At 51.0% G+C, this 19,933-nt stretch overlaps 1 protein-coding gene across 1 annotated transcript in view; it reads right to left on the minus strand.

Moving 5' to 3' along the window:
• Positions 1-654: 654 nt before the first annotated feature.
• The window catches only part of znf638 (zinc finger protein 638), a gene marked incomplete at its 5' end in the record, with an annotated part of 87,491 nt that continues 68,212 nt past the window's right edge, over positions 655-19,933 (minus strand). Inside the window, 14 exons of the mRNA XM_080544074.1 lie at positions 655-787; positions 7,858-7,979; positions 8,717-8,824; positions 9,124-9,471; positions 9,957-10,124; positions 10,213-10,300; positions 10,478-12,406; positions 12,735-12,803; positions 13,220-14,770; positions 15,030-15,194; positions 15,848-15,886; positions 16,171-16,299; positions 16,565-16,713; positions 18,919-19,894. Coding sequence (XP_080400200.1) covers positions 704-787; positions 7,858-7,979; positions 8,717-8,824; positions 9,124-9,471; positions 9,957-10,124; positions 10,213-10,300; positions 10,478-12,406; positions 12,735-12,803; positions 13,220-14,770; positions 15,030-15,194; positions 15,848-15,886; positions 16,171-16,299; positions 16,565-16,713; positions 18,919-19,894 — 5,925 coding nt within the window. The 3' untranslated portion in view covers positions 655-703. The remainder of the gene's footprint in view (positions 788-7,857; positions 7,980-8,716; positions 8,825-9,123; positions 9,472-9,956; positions 10,125-10,212; positions 10,301-10,477; positions 12,407-12,734; positions 12,804-13,219; positions 14,771-15,029; positions 15,195-15,847; positions 15,887-16,170; positions 16,300-16,564; positions 16,714-18,918; positions 19,895-19,933) is intronic.

The raw sequence follows: 19,933 nt of genomic DNA on the forward strand, positions 1-19,933 counted from the left end.
TAAGTAATACATGGCTTGTAAACAAACTTAAGTTTTAGGACATGTTCAAAAGCAAGGACTGTGTGATCTGATTATGTGTAGTTATGTGTTTTTAGCATGTTGATGTTCTATCAGCATGTTGTGATGTGCGAAACATGCAGTTTGATGTTCATAGCGAAGTTCCTTTTTAGAGCTAGCTATGAGAAGCTGTTACACTAACTAGGTAGTAGCGGAGATTACTCACCGAATCCATTGCATTGCAATATTTTGGCTTGACTAGCGAGTGAGTGTGTCATTGATTTTCAACAACGTTGACATTTCTTAAAAATGTTCTGAATAAAAGTAAAAAATCGGAACATTTGGTCGGTTGCCGACTTGTTCCCGCTTTCCCCAGTTGCCGTCACAAGCGAAACCCCACCGTCCCCAGCAGCCACATACCTCAAACACAAACCACAAACATTTTTGGGGGGATTTCTATAAAACTCAAATTTATTTGCCTCCTTACGACATCTGCATATAGCATATATGATTTCCATTTAAATAAAAACGGTATAATTATTATACGCAAATAGAATTCAACAACCAGTACAACGAAAACAATATTGGACCCATCCAACAGACACACGTTGATCACATCTCAGACACAGGAACAGCGTGTCGCTTGAGAAACATAAAAAGAAAAAAGAAAAAGAAAACATTGAAGAGGGGCGGAGTTATGGTGAGGTCAAGGGTCATTCAAAGGTGGATCCTTGGCTGGAGGGTTGGTTGGGTCGTCCTGCTGGAGCCCCTGGAGCTTCTGGTAGTATTTCTGTACAGGGATAGAGGGATGGAGGGAGGAAGAACAGGATGGGAGGGAGGGATAGACAGATGGAAGGAGAGAGAGAAATAGAGGGGGAAACAAAAGTATGGATATTAGTTTGCTGCTGAACCAAAGGTGTTATATGAAGATGTTTACAAGACATCAATACACTGCATGGGGGGGGCCCTGCATGGGGGGCCGCAATGAGTCAAGTGTTACAGTGAAATCCTCTGGTGAGCAGACCACGGTAGTGTCTCAGTCTCCTACTGTGGTTCTATCATAAGAGGGTGCTTAGACTACAGCAGTGGTCCTATCATGTTTATTGTAAGAGGTCGGTGAACCGTGTAGGAACTCGGGGTGAACCGCCCAATCCTCCGCTCTTAGTTCAGTGAGAAGATTCTAACGCACAATCCCAGTCTGAGCTTTAGTTGTCATATGCTTAAGGCCTCCTGACTTAATTTGAGCTACTTTGTCAGGTTATTCCGGCCTTACACTGGTATCAATCGTGTGTGTGAGTTTAGTAGGCCTGGAGTACTAATCCCAATCTTCACCTGAAATGTATGGTTCCTCTTGGGTTTTGTTAAAACTTTTACTATTCCATTAATGGGGTCAGGCTAGATAATCTCTAGTCTGAGTATCTCGGAGAAGGGAACCGTCCACCTATTCCCCGGGGTGCCCTAGGGTCTAAGGTCCTGCCCTACTGAAGGGTCAAGCCTAAAGCCACACCTGGTACACACCTAAAGATTTTCTAAATCTTAACAGATTTTTTTATCTGAGAGAGACCCCACGCATGAAGATAAAAAATCATGGATTGAACAGATCGTATTGTGTGTGGTGTGCTCCGATATTCCCAATACAGCACACCACATACATAAAGATCTGTCCTACGACAGTCCAGAAATCTCACGTGGTCAGGGTAGTAGTACCCTGACTGACCTGTACGAGGCAGCCTTGTGCGACAGGGCAAATAAAGTGCAGAAGAACGAAAAGAAGACAGTCAGTCAGCTCGCTTCTTGATTGGCTACATTCCATTCCACATCACAATCGGACTGGGGACTTGTCAGTTTTGACCACAGACAAGAAGACTATTGAACACGTTTAATATTTACAATCGTCGACCCCGAGAAATTGACTCTTAACACACCTCACACCACAGGATAATCGTGTAGGATAATCTTTAGAGCCATCCGATAATCGAGCGTTGCCGTCCTTGGTCGGAAGGGGGGAAATCAGGCCAAAATCTGCCAGATTTTTTTCTTTATGTGTGTACCAGGCTTAAGCTCTTCTAGGTTCAACACCAATGGTATGGTACACTTACTATGGGCTTACCCATTGGGGTACTTACCAATGTTAGATGGAAGGCAAAGGACTGGAGAGGCAATCGATGAGAAGTAATGAAACTCTTTTTACTGGTTTTCTTTAGCACACAACGACAGAGAAAACACAAGACAGTGTAGACTACAGCAGTCTAAGAGATTTGGAGGATCAGCTTTTAGCATATATGCTCCTAGATTGTGGAACACCCTAACTGAGGGCCTGAGGTTGTCTAAAACTCAGGACATTTTTAAGCGAGACCTCAAAACCTACTTATTCAATGTTGCCTTTTGCTACTAAGGGAGACAATAGATAATGTCCAATGTCTCCCTTAGTAGCATATAGAAAGTGTCTTTTGTTTTTGTTTCACAGAAAATTGTGTTTATTTCAGATACTGTAGTGGAAGATATTATCCTCTTTTCCAGTGAAATGTTTGTTTATCCCGCCCCTTCATCACCCAGCGTTGATGACGCGGATGGTTCTGGTTACACTGGTATGAACGCGGGCTCGTTCGCCAGACAGCACCAAGGTTCAGAGGTTTCCGAACGCGAACGCGAACCGGCACGGTTCTTTGCCGGTGTGAAAGCCCTATGAGTGGTTGGGGGAGAGAGTTCCAGAGGCGGGGTGCAGCTCGTGAAAAGGCACGGTGACCGAAGCCTTTGAGTTTTGAGGGTGGGACAGTGAGGGGAACAATGGATGAGGATCGGAGGGTACGGGTAGGGCGGTGGGGGAGAAGGAGGTCAGTCAGGTAAGGGGGGGCCAGGCTATGGAGGGCTTTGTATGTGAGGATGAGGATTTTGAATTGGATGCGTTCTTTGATGGGGAGCCAGTGGAGAGAGTGGAGGACAGGAGTGATGTGGTCACGGGAGCGGGTGTTTGAAAGGAGGCGTGCAGCAGAGTTTTGGACCATCTGGAGTCTATGGAGGGAGCGGGAGGTGATGCCGGTGAGTAGGGAGTTGCAGTAGTCAAGGCGGGAGGAGATGAAGGCGTGGATGAGGGATTCAGCAGCGGACGGGGAGAGGCAGTGTCTGATTTTTGCTATGTTGCGGAGGTGGAAGTAGGAGGTCTTGACGATGGAGCTGACGTGGGGATCAAATGAGAGGGTGGGGTCCAGGATGAAGCCGAGGTTGCGAGCCAGGAGGGAGGGGGTGATGGTAGTGTCATCGATGGTGAGTGTGATGGGTCCGGTTTTATTGAGGGTGGATTTGGTGCCAATGAGGATGACTTCGGTCTTTTCACTGTTGAGTTTGAGGAAGTTGTGTGTGAGCCAGGTTTTTATTGCTGAAATGAAGTTTTTGATGTGAGTGAGGGGTGGGTTCTGGGTGGAGTTTGTGGTGATGTAGATCTGGGTGTCATCGGCGTAGCAGTGGAAGTCCAGGTTGAGTTGGCGGATGATGTGACCGAGGGGGAGTGTGTAGCAGAGGAAGAGCAGGGGGCCGAGGACTGAGCCTTGTGGGACCCCTGTGTGACAGAGGAGGAGGAGGAGGTGTGACCGGAGAGGGAGATGAACTGATGTCTGTTGGTGAGGTAGGAGGTGAGCCAGTCCAGGGCGGTGCCCTCAACACCCAGTTGGCGCAGCCTTTGAAGGAGGATGGAGTGGGACACTGTGTCGAAGGCTGCGCTCAGGTCTAGTAGAACTAGGATGTTGAGGGCACCTGAGTCAGCGGAGGTGAGGAGATCGTTGATGACTTTGATCAGGGCTGTTTCAGTGCTGTGATGTGGGCGGAAGCCAGATTGAAGGGGTTCGTATAGTTTGTTGGATTGGAGGTGGGAGTGAAGTTGGGCAGCGACAGAGCGCTCTAGGGTTTTGGAGAAGAATGGTAGGTTGGAGATGGGGCGGTAGTTGGAGAGGTTGGCTGGGTCAAGAGTGGGCTTTTTGAGAATGGGGGTGACAGCGGCAAGTTTGTAGCTTGAGGGAACGTGGCCGTGGGATAGGGACTGATTGAAGAGGGCAGTGAGGTGGGGGATGAGGGCAGGGAGGCAGGCCTTGGTCAGGGTGGTAGGGAGGGGGTCGGGGGAGCAGGTGGTTGTTTTGGAGGCGGTGATGATAGTAGTGATGAGGGAGGAGTCAACAGGGGAGAAAGTAGTGAGAGGAGTAGGGGGAGGGTAATCAGGAGGGGGGAAGATGACAGCAGGGGGGGCGGGGGTGGTGGAGTTGGAGATGGAGGCAGTCAGTGAGCTGTTGATGTGGGAGATCTTGCTGTTGAAGGCGTGGAGAAAGGAGTTGCAGAGATCAGGGGAGGAAGTTGTGTTGTTGTCCGGGGGCTGGAGTAGTGTCTTGACAGTGGAGAAGAGGGTGCGGGGGTTTCGATTGGTGGTGTTGATGAGGTTGGAGTAGTAGGCAGATTTGGCAGCTTGGAGTGCATCACGGTAGGAGGAGATATGGTGCTTGTAGGCTTCGGCATGGACAGTGAGGTGGGTTTTGTTGTGGAGTCTTTCTAGTTGGCGGCCGGTCTGTTTCATGGTGCGTAGTTCAGGGGTGTACCAGGGGGAGGAGGTGGTGAAGGAGACAGTGATGGTTTTCAAGGGGGCCAGTGAGTCAAGGGAGTCAGAGAGAATGGAGTTGAGCATGGTGGCATAGTCTTCCGGGTTGGTGGGAGTGGAGTCAGTGGGGAGGGCAGAAGATATGGACTGAGATAGAGTGAGTGGGTTGACAGATTTTATGTTACGGAAAGAGATGGTGCGTTTGATGGGGTGGCGCGGTAGGGGCAGGGGGGCAGAGAAGAGGATGCAGTGGTGGTCAGAGAGTGGAAATGGAAGAGGGTGGGGGTTGGATATGGGTAGGGAGGCAGAGCAGACAAGGTCGAGTGTGTGGCCTTTTACATGGGTGGGGAAGTTGATGTGCTGGGTGAGGTGGAAACAATCAAGGAGAGAGAGGAAGTCAGAGGTGAGGTTGGAGTTGGGTTTGTCGACATGGATATTAAAGTCACCGGTGAGTAAGAGACGGGTAGAAAGGGAAGAGGCGATGGTGAGGAGTTCAGAGAGATCAGAAAGAAAAGAGGGGTGTGGCTTCGGTGGGCGGTAGAGTAGGAGTGCAGTTATGGAGTTGGGGAGTGAAAAGGCAAGGTATTCAAAGGATGACATGGGTGGGAGGTTGAGGTCCAGTATAGTGACAGTTAGGGAGTGTTTGTGGAGAGCAGCGAGACCACCCCCTCGCTTAGAGAGGCGGGGTTTAGCGATGTAGGTGTAATTAGGGGGGGTGGCCTGGTTGAGTGAGTAGTAGTCCGAGGGTTGTTGCCAGGTTTCAGTGAGGAGAAGTATGTCCAGGTTGTTGTCCAGTATCAGTTCAGATATGACAGGGGATTTGTTGGAGAGAGCGAGTGTTCAACAGTGCAAGGGAGATGGATGGGGGAGCAGGAGGGAGAGAGCGGAGGTTTGAGGGGTCAGCGGTGCGGTGTGTGGTGATGACAGGTGAGCGAGAGTTAGTCCAGAATGAGGGGATGTTTGTGCCTTCAGGGTGGTGTGAGTCCGGTGTCGATGTTGCTGGGAGCCTCGATGGATGTAGCGGCGGCGGCGGAGAATGCCTGCCTTGGTGGCGGCGGTGGCAGCAGCAGCAGTGAGGCGATGGTTGTGGTTCAGTGAGTGGAGGTCAGTGGCAGTATAGGTGAGACGAGAGAAGCGCAGGGGGAGGTGGGGGGTAGGTGAGATGGCCGGGAGTCTAGGGCAAAACGATAGGAGCAGCAGGAGGGTGAAACCAAGTTGAAGATGAAACCAGAGTACAGTGGGAGTAGGTCAGTGGATAGGTTGGGAGTGACTAGTAGTTGGTGGGCAGTGAGTTGTGTAAACATGGCAGTGAACCAGAGTGACAGCGTGGTGTTGTTGTTGTTGTTGTTGTCATTTGTATTGCTAGCTTGGGACTGAACCCGCGCGGCCGGCCAGCCTAGCCGTGCCATGCCAGCAACCAAATCCCGCAGTAGTGAGTGAAGGTTGGGAAGGACTGACACTCACCTGAGGAGATGGCAACCCCCAAACCGGGGAGGGAGTGGTGGCTACCTCCCAGGACGAGGGTAGTAGCAGAGCACGGCCAGGCTAGCGATGTCTGAGAGCGGCGCGCAGCGGGTCGGTCGGCAACACAGAGCCGGGGGACAGGAACGATGGTGTCAAGAAGTGTGAATCCAGTGGGAGTTAGGGGTCCAGTGATGGGGTTAGTGGTGGCGGTGAATACTGTAGTCCGGTAGTGGAGGCAGTGAGAGGTGGGAGATGGCGGGGGGAGGAAAGCAGCAGGTCGGTGAAAAAATTAAATAAAATAAAGTGAAAAAATACTTGGAAAAGAAAATAAGGAAAATAAAAAGCGGAGACCTCCGGGGGAAGACGGGCACACAAAACAAGGTAGACGTTGAAAACAAGAAACTATAGACACTTTAGGACAGGACACAAAAAGACAGGACAGGGAAACAGAAGCGGCAGTCACAGCGCGGACGCCAGCGGTGCTCTGAACCCGGAAAAGCAGCTACGGCAAACGCAACAGGACAAACAGGTGATGAGGCACTGTCAGCTCCCAGTAGCACCTAGAGCAGTACTGGAACCGGTACAAGGGTGTACCAGGACCACCATCAGGTTGTATTGCTGTCATCTTTATTGTCTTTATTGTGTTGTTGCATCATAACTGTGCTTAAGATTCTCTTTTGGCAGGACCTGTGCCCATGCTGGATGCAGAACGATGCAGATATAACACTACATTTATGGACAGTGTGTACGCCGATAATATGCAAGGAACTTTTCCTGGATACATGGTGTACAGGTTTTTTGCCCTTGCTTGCTTGCTTTGTGCCGGTGGTCCTTGGGGGCCCCCGGCTGCCCCGTGTGCCTGGTCTGTTCCGCCGCCGGGGCACCTGCTTGGCCGTCCTTGTGCGGGGCCTCTTTGGTCTGTGCTTGCTTGGCTGGGCCGGGTGTGCTGGTGGTGGGGCGGCGGGGGCTCCCCGGGGGGGGGTGTGGGGGCCCACCGCTGGGTGCTGGTAGGCAAACTGGCTAGTAGTCGCTCTGTGTAGAGGGCTGCAAGGGAATTTTCCTGGCTACATAGTGTACAGGTTTTTACTTTTGCCTGCTCGCGGCTCTGTCAGTATTGATTGATTGACTGATTGACTGAAAATGTTCATTGTGTGAAGTGCATTGAGTTGCATCTTGTAAGAAATGCGCTATAAAAATAAAATTTGATTTGATTTGATTTGAGTGGTCCTATCATTTTTATAAGGCTGTATAAACGCTTCATAAGAGGGTGTTTTCCCCTGTTTTGCATGGGAGGGTGTTATCTAAATATATGACGATGAGCAATTATCTGTTCATGGCTCAGACAGCGGTGGTTAGACCAGTGTGCAAGACCATAAATATGTTTTTGAGATGAGTAATTCGGACTGTTGAGACTGAAGGAAAACCTCCATGCAAAACAGCTTATTTGCAAAAAATAAGTGTTTTTTGCGAGTAAACGCGTGTTGCATGGTGTCTTTCATTAGTTGCATGTTTTCTACTCTTCCCGCACCCGTGGTCACAATGGCAGCCAGGTGTGCAGATACGCGTGTCTTAGACTGTCAACCTGTTCTAGAGATGAGTCATCCTGGTAGTTGCTCGGACCATTAATATGTTTTGAGATGAGTATTTACCTTCTGGTAGTGTCTCAGTCTACTACTGTGGTTCTATCATGTTTATAAGGCTTTATAATGCTTCATAAGAGGGTGCTTACCTCCATATTCTGGTAGTCATAATGCTTCATAAGAGGGTGCTTACCTCCATATTCTGGTAGTCATAATGCTTCATAAGAGGGTGCTTACCTCCATATTCTGGTAGTGCCTCAGACTGCTGCAGTGGTTCTTCTTGGCAGTCTCCTCGCTGGCGTAGAACAGAGAACACAGCTTACAGAAGAAACCAGTCTTTGGCACCACAAAGTCCACCCCTAGGTGATGGAGAGAGAGAGGGAGGGAGGGAGGGGAGAGAGAGAGAGAGAGAGAGAGAGAGAGAGAGAGAGAGAGAGAGAGAGAGAGAGAGAGAGAGAGAGAGAGAGAGAGAGAGAGAGAGAGAGAGAGAGATAGAGAGTCAGCTAAACTCTGACAGACAGACACAGTAAGCTAAACCTGACTCCCACAGAGAGGACAGACAGACAAAGAGTGGCACCACTGTGGAGTAGCTTTACTTTATTAGGACCACTATACTAATACTGGGTAGGGCCTAAAGGTGTTCTATTGGATTCAGCCTGGCCTTGTTACGGAGTCGGGGACAGATGCCGCTTCTAAGACTAACCTCAAGACCCGCCTTTTTAAGAGCAACTCCCCCTCCCCTACTGCCGTTCCCCATGTGGGGGTTGATTGTGTAAACCTCTACAGTATGTATATGCTTTTATTTACAGTATAAGTTTTGTCAATGTGTTGTTGGTTTTTTATATGTGTTGTGTGTTGAGACTTCGGTGAAAATGCACTTTAAATAATAAGTATACACAATGGGGAAAATAAGTATTGAACACATCAATATTTAATTGATGTTAATTGTTAATACCAAAGTCTGGTGCACATTTCACTTGAATAGGCTCATTGGAAATACCTTTACTGGTCAAAATGTTGATGAGTTCAATACTTATTTCCCCCACTGTACATGTAGCTCTGCTACACATTCTTGGCGTGTGTGTATATATCTCACCAATGGGACTGTCTGGACTAAAGGGGGGTAGTTTGAAGTCTGTGATCGTGGGAGACCGAGATCTCTTCGCCTCGGGAACGTCCTTCTCTCTCCTGTTTTTACTGTCACCTGACAGTGAGGGAGGGAGGTAGAGAGAGAGAGAGAGGGGGGGGGGAGAGAGAGAGAGAGGAGTTTAATTTAGAATCATTACTCAAACAGCAATAGAGTGCAGCGTCCTCACACAGACATGACTGTTCCTTTGCTGCTCCCGTTGCCAACACAACCAAACACAAACACAACCTCTGCTGATGGGTGTGTGTGTGTGTGTGTGTGTGTGTGTTGCCCGAGCTCCTAGATCTGATCCCTTCTTCTGCAGAACCCTCCTCTAGGTGAGCTAGCACTCCAGCAGCCATTCTCCCCCCACTCACCTTTGAGTGCAGCTCTCTTGTCGGCCTTGTCATCACAGCCGACCGTTCTCTCCTGCTCCAGGCTCTGGGTCTCAGGGGGGTCCTGGAGACGCTCCTGCTCGGAGGAGAGGGCCTCGACGCTGGGTCGCTCCGCAGCCACGTCAGCCTCCTTCTCCTTGAGCTCTGGAGCCAAGGCAGGCGGTTGGCTCCCGCTCTCTGGGGCCTCACAGCCTTTGACCAATGAGGAAGTAGGGTCGAGGGCAGGTTCTTTAGAGGGCAGGGCTGTATCTGCAGGAGGCTCCTCCTTTTTTTCTTCTTGTTGTTTGTCCACCTTTATGCTTCCCCTCTTTCCTCTGGTGGACTTCCTCACTAGGACACACAGACGAGCATTAAAGGTTTGTTCCACCAAAAATGGATATGCATTGTGCTATATAAATACAGCTTGATTTGACGATCTGATCCAAATGTGGCTGTACTATGTACATTCATAAGCTGTACAAATCAGCATAGCTGTTCAATTCCGTTGGTTCCAATCTGTGTGTTCTGACACCTGCCTGCATGTGTTGGGGAGACTGAAGACCCATTTCTTCACGCTACACCTTAACTGCCCCTCCGGAGAAATCTACTACCCAGAGACACCTGCTTCCCCCCCTACTGTTTCTCCTGAGATTTCTACTACCCCCCTGTACTGTTTCTCCTGAGAGTTCTACTACCCCCCTGTACTGTTTCTCCAGTGTGTCCGGCTCTTCCTGCTTTGACTGGTGGAGTTTGGAATAAGGTGTCTGCTAAATACCAAAAATGTGTGTTTTGACACCTGTGGGTAAGTTACCTCTGTGTGTGTGTGTGTGTCTCACCTGGGGTTAGTCTAGCCCTCTTCTTAGCTCTGGCACCCCTCCCGGTGGTGACAACCGGCTCCTCCTCCTCCTCCTCTCCCACCTCGTCCACAGTGACAAAGTTCATCTTCCTGATCTCCTCCAGATCCTTGCCCTCCTCCTCTGTACCAGAAGACCCCACAGGCTCCACTGTAGAGAGAGGGCTTAGTGAGCTGTAGACCCTCACTGTATTTCACACACTTTCAATAATACAACACACACACACACACACACACACCTGTGCTGTCTGTCTGCTGGGGATCAGTTGGGGCAGCACCCAGCTCCTCCTCCTCATCACCTCCAGCCTCGTCCAGAGTCACTAGTAACTGAAAGGAGAGAAGAGAAGAGAGGTTAGCAGAAGAGTGGGAACCAGAGGGAGAGAGAGAGAGAGAGAGAGAGAGAGAGAGAGAGAGAGAGAGAGAGAGAGAGAGAGAGAAATGGGAGCGAGACGAAAATAAAGGGAACAGTGAAAGAGAGAGAAAAACAAAAAACTGGTTCCTGACCTCTGGATTGAAGGAGTCTCCTGATTCGTCCTCCCCTCCCTCCTCATCCACGATTTCATCCAGAGTCACCAAGGCCTGCAGGTCTGCCTCCTCTCCTCCATCATCCCCCTCCACGGGATCGTCCCCTCCGACCTCATCCAGAGTCACCAGCCCCTCCATGTGCGCCCCCACCCTCTCTCTACTCCTCGACTTCTTCTCCTCTCTCTTCCGCCCCCTCTCTCTCTCCTTGCTCCTCCTCTTCTCCCGTTCTTTCTCCCGCTCCCTCGCCTTCTCCTTCTCCTTCGCCAGGGCTTGTTTCTTCATCAGCTCTTCCTCCTCGGCGGCGTCATCAGGGTAATCCTCTTCTTCCTCGCTGACCTCGTCCAGGGCGACTAAGACGGGGGTTTGTGGGGGGTCTTCACTCTGCTCAGTCGCTGTGGGGGTCTGGGTCATCTGGTCACCCGGCTCGCCCTCTTCGGCTGGCTGGTCATCTAACGAGTCTAATACATGGAACTCAGAGTCTTCTTCTTTGTGCATATGGTTACCCTGTTCTTCTTCTGCGGTGGTCTGGTCATCCAACGAGTCCAGGATCTGGAAATCAGATTTCCCATCATTAGGCGCCTGGTTAACCGACGTCGGGTTTCCGTCTTCTTCTGTGGTGGTCTGTTCATCCACCGAGTCGAGGATCTTGTAAGACTCTTCTGGCTTCTTTACACTCTCCTTTTCAGGTGCTTGGTTACCTTTTTCCTCTTCTTCAGTGGTGATCTGATTATCCACCGAACAAAGGATCTGATGACTCTTCCCTTCAGGTACCTGGTCAGCCATGCTATCTTCCTTCTGCATCTGGTTACTCTCTTCCTGTGCGGGCTGCTGTTCGTCTACTCCTGGGACATCCTGGGACATTGCCGCATCTTGTGACTCTGGCACCTGGCGACCCTGGTGACCCAGGCCGGCTTCTTCGGGTGTCTTCCCTCCGTCTTCTGTGGCAACACGTCCATCCACTGAATCAAGGATCCGAAAAGCCTCTCCTACGGGCCCCTGGTAGCCATCCGCCTCTGGTTTCTCTGAGGCCTTCAGAGGTTCTTGTTGTAGTTGTGGTTTCTCTTGTTGTTTCTCCTCTACGACAGAGTCGTCAGTCAGACCGATCTCGACCGGGGAAGGGCAGGCACTGTTATGAGCTCCCTTCCCCAGGAGAGAGGAGGCCAAATCAGCCTGGTCCGGGTTCTTAACCCCCTCTGCCTTGTGAAGTGCTGCTAGTGTGTCTGCGGCCTCCATCACAGCTGCCTCTGACACAGCACTTTCCTCCGTCTCACCAGGCACTGCAGTGTCTGCTGTTGACACCTGCTGGCCAGCATGTGCAACTGCAGACTCTACATCACCATCAGCAGCCTTGACTGTTTCCGGCACTTCCTCCTCATCCTGCTGCTGCTTATCGGCGGCTTCTCCGATTGGCTGAGGGTTTTTAGGCTCCTCCACCTCCACCTCAACCGTGTTGCTGTTGCTTACTGTCACTTCCTGGGCAGTAGCAGAGGATGACGCTGCGGAGGACCTGGTCTTGCGGGCAGAGGCAGCGAACGGTTTTGCCAGTGATGTTTTTTTGGCTGGTACAGCAGCTTTACCGGACGGGGCACTGTTTTTTTTCTGGGCTTTCTGGGCTGGGGGAGGTTTCTTCTGGGCTGAGGTGTCGGACACAGGGGTGGAGCTATGAGAGGACGTTTTGGGGGATGGCTCCTGGCTCTCTTTCAGGGCTTCCTGGGGTCTCTTCCGTTTGGAGGAGCGTTGAGGTGCAGTCTTCTTAGGAGTGGATGAGGATGGGGAGGAGGTGCCCTCAGCCTCTTCCCCGACCTCATCCACTGTCACAAACTCATCCAGGTTGAACTTGCCCAGATCCAACTCATCCCGATCTGGGACGGGGTCAGAGGTCATCTCATCCGCAGTTTCACTGGAACCCTGGGGTGGACAGGATGACGTCACAATCGATAAGCCAACGTATCAATGAATGAATGCAGGGTAAATAAAAAATGATAACATTTACACAATTCAAGATGCACACAATTACATTTGTCATCACATTGAAATAAGTTTGGTTATCAAGTATAGTTTGCATATGAAACATAATTAGCTCAGCCTCATGCCTATAAGCCATTAAGAAGGGTGTGCCGTTCTTTTTCTTGTAAAATGTGTTTGACGGGAACAGTGCGAATTTTTCTGTAAATGCAGGAATTTTTTATCTAGCTCATTTTAATTTTCGATCCGTCATGAATCCCACAACTCTCACCTTTCTCTCTGACGCGTGGTGACTGTGGGACTCACTCCTGGACGGCCGTGTGGATTTACTGCTGCTGCTCTGTGGGACAGACAGACAAAATGTTAGTCTCAGTCTGCACTTCAACTCTGTGTGTGTGTGTGTGTGTGTGTGTGGGGGGGGGGGGGTCTGGAAAACTGGAAAACTAACAACTCTGTCAGATAGGGTGCGTGTGTGTGTGTGTGTCAATGTTGATTCTTCTACTGTGACAGCACTGCTTGGTACTGCATACTTGTTACCTGGACTTCCCACCCTGCCTCTTTGAGCGCAGTCCCAAAACAAACTCTAGCCACTTCCACTACCTTCCAGTCTTGCTCTTCTCTTCCTCTGCTCCCCCTCTCCCCCTCTTACCCTCCTCTTCTGGGACCGGAGCTGCCGTTGTGCCTGCTCCTGCCCTAACCCATACCTCCGCCAATCTACTCCTCTCCTCCTTTACCCCTCTCCTCATTCTCTCTTACCTTCCTCTGCTCCTCCTCTTCTCTCCTCCTTCTCTTGGTAACGGGGCTGCTGTCTCGCTTGCCCTTGCGGGATCCCGAGGAGGAGCTGGAGGAGTTGCCCCTGCGGGAGGTGGGGGGCTGCTCCTCTTCAGAGGGAGCGCGGCTGCCCCTGAGCCTGGACGAGTCCCTCCTCTCTGGGGAGCCGTGATCGCCTCGCCGGCCCCTACCTCCAGAGGCAGTCTGGGTCTTCTGGTCCGACGGGGACTTCTTACTGCCGTCCGCTCCCTGGGGAGAGGCCTTCTTCGCTGGGGTTGCCGGGGTCTTTTTATCCGACGTCTGGCTCTTCTCTGGATGAGTCTTCTTGTCTTGCTTTGCGGGGCTCTTGCTGTCCGGCGGGGTGTTTTTCTCCGCCTGGCTCGGAGTTCTCTTCTCTGCTGCTGGGGTCTGGGACTTCTTCTCTGGTTGAGACTGGTTCTTCGCAGACACAGGTGAAGGCTTCTTCTCCCCAGCAGAGGGGGTGCTCTTCTTCTCGTCGGGTTGGGCGGGGGCCCCCGCCACCTCTCCCTGGTGCTGCTTGGTCTGCTCCTCCGCCCGCCGCTCCATGCGGTGCTGGTGCACCGCCGCCTCCAGGGCCTTCAGGATCTCCCGCGTGACCGGAGGGAAGTCTAACGGGTTCTCCTCCGGGTTCGCCGGTAACGGCAGGGCAAGCGGGAAAGCGGGGCCGTCCGGCTCCGCCGGGGGAGCGACGTCCACCCCAGCCGGAGCGGAGGCGGCGCGATCAGGAGCCGGGGGTTGGGTCCCGCTGCCGTTGTCAGTGGTGGCAGCCCGGCTCCGGTCGTCAGCGGAGGCCTTCTGGTCAGCGGCTGGTGAGTCAGCGACAGTCGCGGCGGCCGTGGTCGTTGTGTCCACGACGACGTGACCCCTGTGTTTGACCTCTGCTCCGACCTCGGCGGTCGGGACACTGCTCGCGGTTCCAACCTCGGAAGCAGTCACAGTGACCGTGGTTACGGTCGAGTCGTTGTTCTTCTTCTTTTTCTTCTCCTCCTCCTCCTCTTTCTTCCTCTCCCTCCGCCCATCCCCCTGTTCCTTCTCCATCGCTCCGGTAGCGTCGTCACCCTCCGGCACCTTCACTCCCTCACTCCCCCTCTCCGTCTCATCCCCCGCTTCCTTGCAAGGCTTCTCCTCATCCTCCACCACCATTGGCTCATCCGAGTCAGAGTCTTGGATGACGATGACATCACCTCCCGGTCGCTGGACTATGGGTGTGGTGGCTGCAGTCGGCGCAGAAGTGGGGGCAGAAGTGGGGGCAGAAGTGGAGCCGGCGGAAGTGGAGCCGGCGGAAGTGGAGCCGGCGGAAGTGGAGCCGGCGGAAGTGGAGCCGCCGGTGGTAACCGCGGCGACGGTGGCGACCCTCTTAGGAGGGTTAGTGTTCAACAACTTCCGCAACTTCGGTATATTCGGTATCTTGAAGAGGCTGACCAACAGTCTCTTGCCGCGGATCTGGAAGGGGAACTTATGGCACTTTATGTCCAACTTTATGGCCATGCGCCGACTCGTCATCTCAAAGAAGATCTGATTCACAGAGACAGAGGGAGAAGAAAGAGCGAGAGTGAGCAGGAGAGAGGTGAAGAAACAGGTAGCGAGGTTGATGCAGGTCTGTGTGTGTGTGTGTGTGTGTCTGTCTGCCTGTGCGTGCGTGCGTTGTTGCTATGTGTGTGCACGTGTGTGTGCGCACGTGTCTATCAATGCGTCTGTGTGTGTGTGCGTGCGTATGTTTGTGTGTACACGTGCGCGTGTCTATCTATGTGTGTGTGTATGTGTGTGTGTGTACCTTGTCGTGGAGGGTTAACCAGCTCGTGACCCAGCCGCTCTTTGTGACTTGCTCGATGACGTTTTCGATGCTCGCCCGGTCCGGCCACAACGAGGACAGAGGACCACAACGAGGACCGGTGACGGTGAGGATGTTCCCCCTCAGGTACTCCGGTCTACCGTAGGGCTGGACAGGAAGAGGACGAGTCAGAGAAGGTGGCGGGGGAGGGGGGGGGCAAGGGGGGTTTGGTGAGTGAGTGGGAGACCTACAGTACCAGTCCAAAGTTTGGATACACTTCCCTCTTCCCTATTCAATTGAATGGGAAATGTGTCCAAACCTTTGACTGGTACTATAGGTTCGATTCCAGTCAGTTCGTTTCTCACTCCTTTGTGAGACTGTGGTGGGTGGAGGGGGGGGGGGGGGGGGGGGGGTTAGCACTAAATCTTACGGAACTACAGTAGATGCAGTGCGCCCCATCCCAAAGATCGCGCCGCTCACATGCAAGAAATCGCGTTGCTCGTGTGTAAAAACATATTTCTGGACTATGGCGGGACAAATTAGACTATGGCGGGCCGCCACAATCTAGGTGATTAATGGGAAACACTAGACGCAGGGGCAGAGGGGGAGGGGGTCCGGACAAAACCAAGACTGTGGCTATATTATATATTACTGAGTATAACACATATCCACAAATATCCACTCAGTGAACACTTTATTAGGAACACCTGCTCACCATCTCATTCATTCAGGTGATGGTATAGTGTGCCTAATAAATGCTCAGTGACTGTGTATATATCAAACAGTGTTTCTGACCATAAATGGGCAGGTTATTAACTCACCGTGTGGCACATGTCCATCAGCCTCTGGAAGGTCTCCCACTGCGACAGACAGAACAGCTCAATCAACCGTTGGTTAAATACACTGGGAAACCTATAGGTCACTGGTCTACAACCACATGGTGGGACAGTGTGTTAGAGCGAGCGTGTATGTGTGTGTGTGTGTGTGTGTGTGTGAGACAGACAGAGCATTAGTGTGTGTGTGTGTGACAGCTGCTGTTGAAAAGTGCAACCAGTAGCCAAAGTCAGTTTTCCGTTTTTTACGGAGAGAGAGAGCATGTGTGTATGTGTGAGAGAGAGCGTTTGCGAGTGTGTGTGTGTATTACCGGAGGCAAGCTCAGGGGTAGTGACATCAGCTCCATGGACAGTTTGCAGCTTAGGAATGTGGGCGGGTTCTCATTGTAAGCGTTCACCATGTCAACCGCATGCCCCACAGACGGCATCTTTAAGAGAGCCTGGGGAGGGGGAAAACATGAACATCATACAGAATATGAATGTTGTACTGTGACAGGACGGAGATGTACAAGTGTGGAGAGGTAGTGCAAATGGAGAGAAGGGTGGAGCGGGAGGTAGGGGTGCAGAAGGAGATAGGGGTGCAGAGGGAGGGAGGGAGGAGGGGTGCAGAAGGAGATAGGGGTGCAGAGGGAGGGAGGAGGGGTGCAGAGGGAGGGAGGAGGGGTACAGAGGGAGGGAGGAGGGGTGCAGAGGGAGGTGGGGTACCATTCCGTGGAGAGGCAGGATGAAGTAGTTAAGCTGTGTCTCTTTGTAGTCAAAGGGATGGGCCAGAACCAGGAAGTCAGCGACCCGGTAGCCCCACTCAGGAAGACCCTTCACACTCACAAACCTCCACGTCTTGTCCAGAGCACCAGCTGCAGAGAGAACCAGGGCACATCCACACATTGACATGGGATGCACATAAGCTTCGAAAGGCAGACATTTTATTGTATTATATGCATTATTATTATTATTATTATTAACATGTTATATTTCAGAACTTTTCTATTCATAATCAGTTTGAACTGTATTATAAAATAACTTGGTTGTGTGTGTGTGTGTGTGTGTGTGTGTGTGTGTGTTTGCTGAGCATGTGAGAAAGATAGAGAGAGATGGAAACAAAACTTTGTCATTATAGTCCAGGCAGAATTATCTTTTTGAGAGGATCAGAGAACTCTGTTCTGATGAGGCACGAAACATCACATACCCTCAACCAAAGTTCCACTAGATGCATTATGGACTATAATGATAAATACACAGACACAACATTATAATGTTTTACTATTCTATTATTGTATCTTGCCTTATTGTTTTCTTTTATATATATATATTGCCATTTTGTTGTCCTGGGGGAGTGGTTGGGGGCGCGGTTAACCAGCTACTGTTATCGCCCATTACCTGGCTGTGCCAGATACACATCTTCTTAAACTTTTTTCAGACTTCAATGTATGACACATCATTTGAAAGCTAATCTGTCGTTTCAGAATATTTCAGAGTAAAAAACGGAAAAATGACCTCGGCTACTGGTTACTCAAAACACCAGCTGGTGTCACAAATAACGACGCATATCATTGGTCGGCAACAACATTACATAATTGTTTGCCTGACTGGCCATTGGATTTGGGCTCCTAATACCTAAAAAGCAATAATGTTTACTTGTTTTATGCTATTAAATTAGCAAAGACCTAGAATTTGTATTTATCGCCAAAGTAAAGGGACTGTTTCCTCGAAAAAGGGGTGGGAGCATGACGCGAGGGCAAAATACTAGGGCTGCAACTAACGATTATTTTGGTAGTCGACTAATCTGTCGATTATTTTTTCGATTAGTCACGATTAGTAGGGATGCTCCGATCTGGATTTTTGGGGCCGATACCGATCACCGATTCTTTTCCTCAAGATCAACCGATACCGATTTTTTTTTAAATACATAACTGTAGGCCTACTGACTGGATAGCCTACATATTTTTTGCTTTTTAGACAAAAGTTTTGATCCATTAGGCACCAAGCAAACGCAGACCCATTTTTATGGCATAGTAAAAGTCTGGCCTATCACCCAGTTAGGGCCTGAAGCCCAAGTCAGTGATATGGCTGTATAAAATACATCATAAACGTGGCCTTCATGGTTTACATACTGTTACGTCCTCCTATGTTTTCTGTTCAGTTATCTGTCTTCCCCAGGAAGGAAAAAAAAAAAAAAAAAAAAACGTTTTTTGCGATCGGCCATTTTTGCCGATCACCGATCGAGTCATTTGGAGTGAAATCGGCCGATTTAAATCGGTGGCCGATAAATCGGAGCATCCCTAACGATTAGTCGTGTGGCTTTTCGCTGCGCGTAAATGGCGACGCAGAAGCATAAATCCGGCTTAACTAGCTATCTAACCTAACGTTACGCCAAGCTACAGCTGCTCAGAGCTAGTTGATTGGCTAGCTAGCATTGCTGGCTAGACTACAGACAGCTCACGTTAGTAGGCTACGCTTGGCGCTGTTTATCTTAAAGACAGCTCGCTGGTGGACTCAACATAATTGAAATAGCATTCACTTATCAAGCATCATTCATGATCATCCACCATGACTACCTGGTATTTTAATAGCGACCACCCCTCAACTTCATTTCATCTCGCGTTCTCCTGGCTTCAACATGGAAAACCCCTGCTACGTAACGTTACATACAAGCGCCTCTGTCTGTCACACGCGTGCAACAGGGCAAATAAATTAATAGCACAAACGCTCATAGCATGTACAGCACTGTCCATGAGACGTTGTTTTCCAACATGTAACAGTAAAGCTAACATAAACATTACGACCCTAACAATATAACGTTAGCCAGTTGGCTAACAACGTTAGCTAAAACTTACCCAGCTGATTCTTGCATGGCTCCCGTAAAAATAAAAATAAAAATAAAAATAATAATAATAATATTTATACGATTAGTCGACACTAAAATTCCACGTCGACGAGTTTTTATGGTCGACGTCGTCGATTATGTCGACTAATCGTTGCAGCCCTACAAAATACCCAGAGCTGCTGTTGAATTTCTATGTTTTTCGGGGGGTTTTGGGCTTTGGGTGTGGTCTCCTCACCTTCGGCATCTTTGCGTCTGGGCGTCACACCTGTGGGTGCAGCTTTGGGTGTGGTCACCGCACCTCTGGGCGTGGCTTTGGGTGTGGTCACCGCACCTCTGGGCGTGGCTTTGGGTGTGGTCACCGCACCTCTGGGCGTGGCTTTGGGTGTGGTCACCGCACCTCTGGGCGTGGCTTTGGGTGTGGTCACCGCACCTCTGGGCGTGGCTTTGGGTGTGGTCATCACACCTGTGGGTACACCTTTGGGTGTGGTCGTCACACCTGTGGGCGTGGCTTTGGGTGTGGTTGTCACACCTGTGGGCGTGGCTTTGGGTGTGGTTGTCACACCTGTGGGCATGGCTTTGGGTGTGGTCATCACACCTGTGGGTACACCTTTGGGTGTGGTCGTCACACCTGTGGGCGTGGCTTTGGGTGTGGTTGTCACACCTGTGGGCGTGGCTTTGGGTGTGGTTGTCACACCTGTGGGCATGGCTTTGGGTGTGGTCATCACACCTGTGGGTACACCTTTGGGTGTGGTCGTCACACCTGTGGGCGTGGCTTTGGGTGTGGTTGTCACACATGTGGGCGTGGCTTTGGGTGCGGTCGTCACACCTGTGGGCATGGCTTTGGGTGTGGTCACCGCACCTGGGGGCGTGGCTTTGGGTGCGGTCACGGCATCTGTGGGCGTGTCTTTGGATGTGGTTGTTACATCTGTGGGCGTGTCTTTGGGTGTGGTTGTCACACCTGTGGGCGTGGCTTTGGGTGCGGTCACCGCATCTGTGGTCGTGGCTTTGGGTGCGGTCACCGCATCTGTGGTCGTTGCACCTGTGGGTGTGGCGACGGCATCCTTGGGTGCAGCTTTGGGTATGTTCGTCCCATCAGTGGGTGTGGTCAACGGGGTCGTAGTCTGAGCGTTAGCTGTGGCCGCCTGGGCTTTGGGTGTGGTCGTTGGACCCTTGGGTGCGGTAATCTGAGCTGGTGTGTCGTCCTGTAAGTGCTAAACACACACACACACACACACACACACACACACGTC

This window comes from Nansenia antarctica (assembly GCF_963989245.1).
Source record: "Nansenia antarctica genome assembly, chromosome: 13".
NCBI classification, from domain to species: Eukaryota; Metazoa; Chordata; class Actinopteri; order Argentiniformes; family Microstomatidae; genus Nansenia; species Nansenia antarctica.